At 39.0% G+C, this 5457-nt stretch overlaps 1 protein-coding gene across 1 annotated transcript in view; it reads right to left on the reverse strand.

Moving 5' to 3' along the window:
• FOXP2 (forkhead box P2) overlaps positions 1–5457 on the reverse strand; it is a gene marked incomplete at both ends in the record, with an annotated part of 97522 nt that overhangs the window by 9087 nt on the left and 82978 nt on the right. The window contains 2 exons of the mRNA XM_010084153.1: positions 1546–1629; positions 4048–4135. Of these exons, the coding sequence (XP_010082455.1) occupies positions 1546–1629; positions 4048–4135 (172 nt within the window). The remainder of the gene's footprint in view (positions 1–1545; positions 1630–4047; positions 4136–5457) is intronic.

Consider the following 5457-nt stretch of genomic DNA (forward strand, 5'->3'; position numbering starts at 1 on the left):
TTTATGAGACAATTATTCTGTCTTGTGATTATCTACATTATACTATAGGAAGGAATGAGAAAAATAATCTTATTGAAATTAGACAGTTGCTTAAAACTGTAAAGAAACAATATTCTCAAAATTTTGATAGACTACAGATCATCTAGGGTTAAAATAATTAAACAGTAGCAATGTGTTCTGAAAACCTTTTCCCACACAGTTCAGCAGTGTGGAACCTAACCTGAATTGCTTGAGAAGGCTGCATGACAGAAAAACTTCACAATGCATGGAAATGGAAAAAGCACTGACATTGCTTTATTAATATATATGCCATATACACTAGAATTAAAGTTTTCAAACCTCTTTCTCTTTAGTAGATAATCTAAAATAAAAATTATCATTTAGTTAGGCTAGTGAAAGCAAAAATAATGCATCTAAATTTTCTCTCACAAAGGCAGGGGTTAAGGAAATGCTAACACTTTCTTCATTCATCATCAGCTTATAAAGTGTGCCCTCAAACAAAGATTTTCTTTGAAGTACGTGGAGCTGAAAGCACAAGAGACGGAGTATGCTGTCCTTCTACGTAAACATTAACTAGGTGTGATATGCAAGTGTGCTCTTTAAAACAGATTATGTTCCTTCTGCCTACATTTCCTGACTTTGATAGACACAGATTTTCATCGATACCCCAGCATTTCATCTTCAAGTACTGGTATATCCTTTTCATATTGTATGTACAAAGGTTACCGTCATAGTTAACATTAATGAACAATTTACGTATCACACAGCTTCTACTCTAAATGCAGTGTATCTAAGCACAGCATATGGTAAGTACTACGATCCCTGACACCCTGACAGTACAAAACTGGACCTGCATCAGACAATACTTTGCTTACGTTAAGCCATGTTTGGATTAATGGAGCTGGGATCTGACTGCAGATCCAGCTGCACAACTGGGGCCTGATGCAGCACTGTGGAGTGACTGGGAGCAACAGTGACCCGTCTGTGCTTGTACCAACCCCAACAACCCAGTGGATGCATAACATTGCAGTCTTGACAAAAATTGAGGAAAAAAAGTTGCCTCCAATTGTTTAAATTCACTGCATAAAATAGTATTTTCCTTTATTTTTTTAAGAATAACAAGTTTATTTGTGTCTCTCGTAAGTAATTTAAGAAATTTTATAAGTAGCTAAATTCTTTTTACATTTACTTTTCACTGACACAGAGTCCACTGAACTTCAAATCTTTCAAAGTGGGTTTCCTTTTGATATCTGTAAATCTATCAAAAAAGACATTCTCTCCAGTTTCAGCCTCAAGGCAATGATTTGGACACTTATAGGTGTACTTTGTTTAGTGTCACCTATGGTGTAGATTGGATAGATTTTGTAAAAGATAGCATTACTTTTAAAGAAACATACAATTTGACAAGCTATTGCATTTTACCTTCATTTTATTGCCATATTTTTCATCACACTCATTGTTTTCCAACTGTCACTAAATTGTTCATTTTCTTAGTCTGCTACATTTGTAGACCTATTTACTGTTTATAAAGCAATATGCACTTACAGGTTTTGGAGATGGCTTGGGCTCTGAGGGTCGCATGTGCAAGTGGGTCATCATTGCTTGAAGACGTTCGCGTTCTTTAGAAAGCTGTTAAGAAAGAGTGAGATCAGAAGCATTTTAGAAATGACTGATACAGCTATTTTACTGCAGTGATACACCTTATCATTGAGCTTGTCTCGGTGTAATCATTCCTACATATGAAAGTCTATGTCAGTAGAAACTTATCTGAGAGGAAATGCAACTCTGGGCACGGAAAGAAAGAAAAAAAACCCAAAAAACTTTTATAGCTTTTCATATGCTAAAAGGTCAGAGAAAACAAATAACACTTCATCTTTTTGTCAATAAGAGAATTGAGGTCACAGTTGCCTCGACAGTAACAAGTTACTAAGACCATAAATTAGAAGGCCCATAGTGTCTCTTTAAAGTCCTGTGGACACTGTTAGCAATGGACTAGTGCCAACAGCTGTGAAGGGGTGAAGGGTCCTCAAAGCACAGTGCCTGCCAGGATTGTCTACACACTTCATCCTTTCCCACTGAGGTCCAGTTAGTGCCCCCTGCAATCTGCCATCATCAATCTAATTCAATAGAGTGACAGAGCCCAGGCAGTGTGAAACGCTGAACTCTGCCACCGAGTCAGCATCGACACTGCACTGGGTCTCATTACAACTGATGGACCTTACTTCACTAGCAGTCAGACAAAGCAAAAAATGGCATAATTGGTCACACTGCAAGCTAAATCTTTACTTGGGCTGTTACATTACAGCCTAGACTTTGTAAATGGTAAACAGTTTTTAAGAAGCCCTTAAACTGCCTTTAGAAAACATCACATTACTTAAAGATGTACTTTGTCCTAACTGATACCATTTTCTGATCGTGTGCCATACAAATATTTGTAGTTTCAGACTCAAACAAATCACCAAATTAAAAAAAAAAAAAGAGAGGTGTTTGGGATACTAACTTGTTGATAAAAATATCAGAACATACAAGAGGAAAATGCATCTTACAACATGAAAAGAATGGGGTTTTTTTTTCAAAAGGCAAGAAGAAATGCTCGAAATTGTATTCTAGAGATATGGCTTTGGATATCTACAAAATGGTTATGACATTAATTGCAACAAGAATCACTTTGTGTTTAACACTGCCATTTCTGGAGAGTTCTCTACTACTTTCTTGCATGAATTCAGCTCACGAGTTACATTTGTAGACTGAGACTGGACTAAACAAAACAACTTGTAAGTAATTTAAACAAGAGGAAACGACCTGTATTACTGCAGATATTTTGGGTATGCTGGATATCATTTCATCAGTGCATTTTTAATTAAAGAACCTTTGAGGCTGGGAGGGGGAAAAAGGTTTCTTCTTAGGCTTCATATTATGTGTGTGACAGTTTAGAGACATGCTATTTGCCACGATGTAAATTGCTAACAAACAAATTAAGCTAACACAATCCTGTACATCTCATAAAAGAAACTACAGCTTTGCATGGGTTTACAAAACTTTCACTTCAAGGGAAATGACAATAAACGACATTCTTGTACACTCCTCTCATTGCTTTGGGTTTCCAGTATTAAAATACCAAAAGACTCAGTTTGCCTTGGCTGAAAGAGGAACAAGTATTCTTACTTGCATGAGCAGAGTGAGACAACATGCTAAGAAGCAAAAAAGCTGAAAGAGGTTTATCCTTCTTTCTCCACATATGTCAACAAATGCGGAAAAAAAAATCAATCCCTCACTGTGTCCCTTGGGCTCCTCTGCACCTTCCCACGAGGGGATGGGACTCTTGAGGAATGCCCTCCTGTGACTCCCGCACAGGCAGGAGGAGACTGCACAGTGTAAGTGTCCTGCACAGTTATTCTGGGCTGCTGAGGTTTGCACTCAGCCTCAGGATCCTGGTAAGTGTAGTCTCAATACTGGGAGACCCCAGGGGTGCTCAGCACTTCTCTGCAGGCTGGAGGGAGCGTTCACATACATGCAGTGACCTCTAATGGTTAGAGCCTGAACAGGGCACCTGAGGGCTGCGCTGCCAGCTGCAGCACTCCCTGGGGACCTCCCTGAGTGCTCCCACAAGAATGCCCACCATTAGGCTGGGAGTCATTTTGGGTGGAGACTCCTTTGGCTCTGCTACTCTTTTGCCCTGAAGAACAGTATAGACAAGCATTGGGACAGAAGGGGAAGAAGGAAGAGGGGTCCTGACCTAGCATTTCAAGAACTGAAGACGGCTTGGATCCAGTCTCTGCTCCAGGGACTGCATTTTTCATTCATGATGAATGGCATTAGGGTCTTAGTTCAAGCAAAATACTGTAGACAATGCTGATGTTAGATAATTATTGCATAATTTATAATGTGAAAAATCTTTAAGTAAAAAAAACTCTACTTGTTCATGAATATCAACAAATTTCATTTCAGAAACATATGGCTTTAAGCTAGAGTCACTAAGGCAAGTGTTTTCAATTTAGTTTAGGTTATAGTAAATAAGTAATAGGATAATACATCCATGTAACAAACCTGTATTTCTAACTGCTGAACCACTTGCATCTGCACCCGGCACTGAGCAGTGCTTCTGTCATCCAATGCATGTTCATTATTAAGGTGCCTAGAGAAGAAAGAGAACACTAGTAAGATAGCATTAAGATGAGGAAAATTTCTTTATGAGTCCATTTTTCTCTCCTGTGCATATGGTCTCCATCAGTTTCAACGGGAATTATGCAAAAAGACCTAGTCAGAGCAAGCCTGATATAACAACACAGAATAACAACACTGGTTACTTCATTTAGCTCTACAAACGTTCTCAGTGATGATGGCCAGATACCCAGTTCCTATCTCCCAGGTCACATATGCCATCTAAAGGCCAATGTAACTGGTTATCAATATTTGGTAAAGGAACTGAACAGATTTCCACTCCCTGTTGATGGTGCAGATGAACAGGGAGTCACCTTACAAATGATTCTTCAAAAGATGTAATTGCTTTTAGGCTGCTTGAACTACTGTGAATTAATGTAAATTTTGTTAAGATTTGTCTATCTGCTCTTCTTTAATCATTAAGCAAAAACAACAACAGAACATCCTATCCCTCTCCCCACAACTAGAGCTGTAGGGGAACACCACTGATTTTCACTGCAGTTTCCAGAAGCAGTCTCTGAAGATGATGGCAGTGATCACTTCCCCACTTCGAGGAAGAGTGTGCAAGATAAAGGCAGGGGAACGAACAACTACACACCTCGCACACACAGCAAGCCTCCTGGGAGGGTTTCAGGCTACATATGCCAGATTAGCAAAACAAAACCACACATTGCAAGAGGGAAAATGCTTGTCCCTACCTAAAGTAGAGCCCAGACCCAAGTGGCTGTCCCTCATACATTTCAATTCAGTACAACTTCACAAAGCTCATTTAATACTGTTTTTTGAAGGACTGTGGTTTCAGTTTATTCCCTGTCTCTTCCAAGATCAAAGAAGTCCCTTTTGGAGCTTTAATATTGGGTTTGCTGCTCCACCGAGAAGACAACATAACGATCAGGCTAAAGAAGAAATGGGAGCAACAGAGCTTTGCCTTTGAATGTGGATATACTGGCTATTTCCACTGTATGCACGAGGGGTAAGCTTTGCAGGGACTATGGTCACAGATGGTCTGACTGCTACAGGGGCTAAGTTATCTACACCACAGAGGAAATATATCTTCTCCTTTTTTTTTTCATCAGAATTAATCAGAAAAATACATAGTTATTTGATTGGTAATCTATTGAGAAAATATATCAATCAGAACCAGTGGAAAAATAGAGGGAACTACATCTCACTTTTACTAAAACTTGTCTCTTTTTATTAAATCATGACTTCACAGTTTTAAGATCCAATGACAGGATTTGCAGGTGAGCAAGATATGACAGGTTCTGCTGTCCTTGCAAGAGGCATGACAGGGAA

Source organism: Pterocles gutturalis, unplaced genomic scaffold (genome assembly GCF_000699245.1).
Source record: "Pterocles gutturalis isolate BGI_N339 unplaced genomic scaffold, ASM69924v1 scaffold27520, whole genome shotgun sequence".
Classification (NCBI taxonomy): domain Eukaryota; kingdom Metazoa; phylum Chordata; class Aves; order Pterocliformes; family Pteroclidae; genus Pterocles; species Pterocles gutturalis.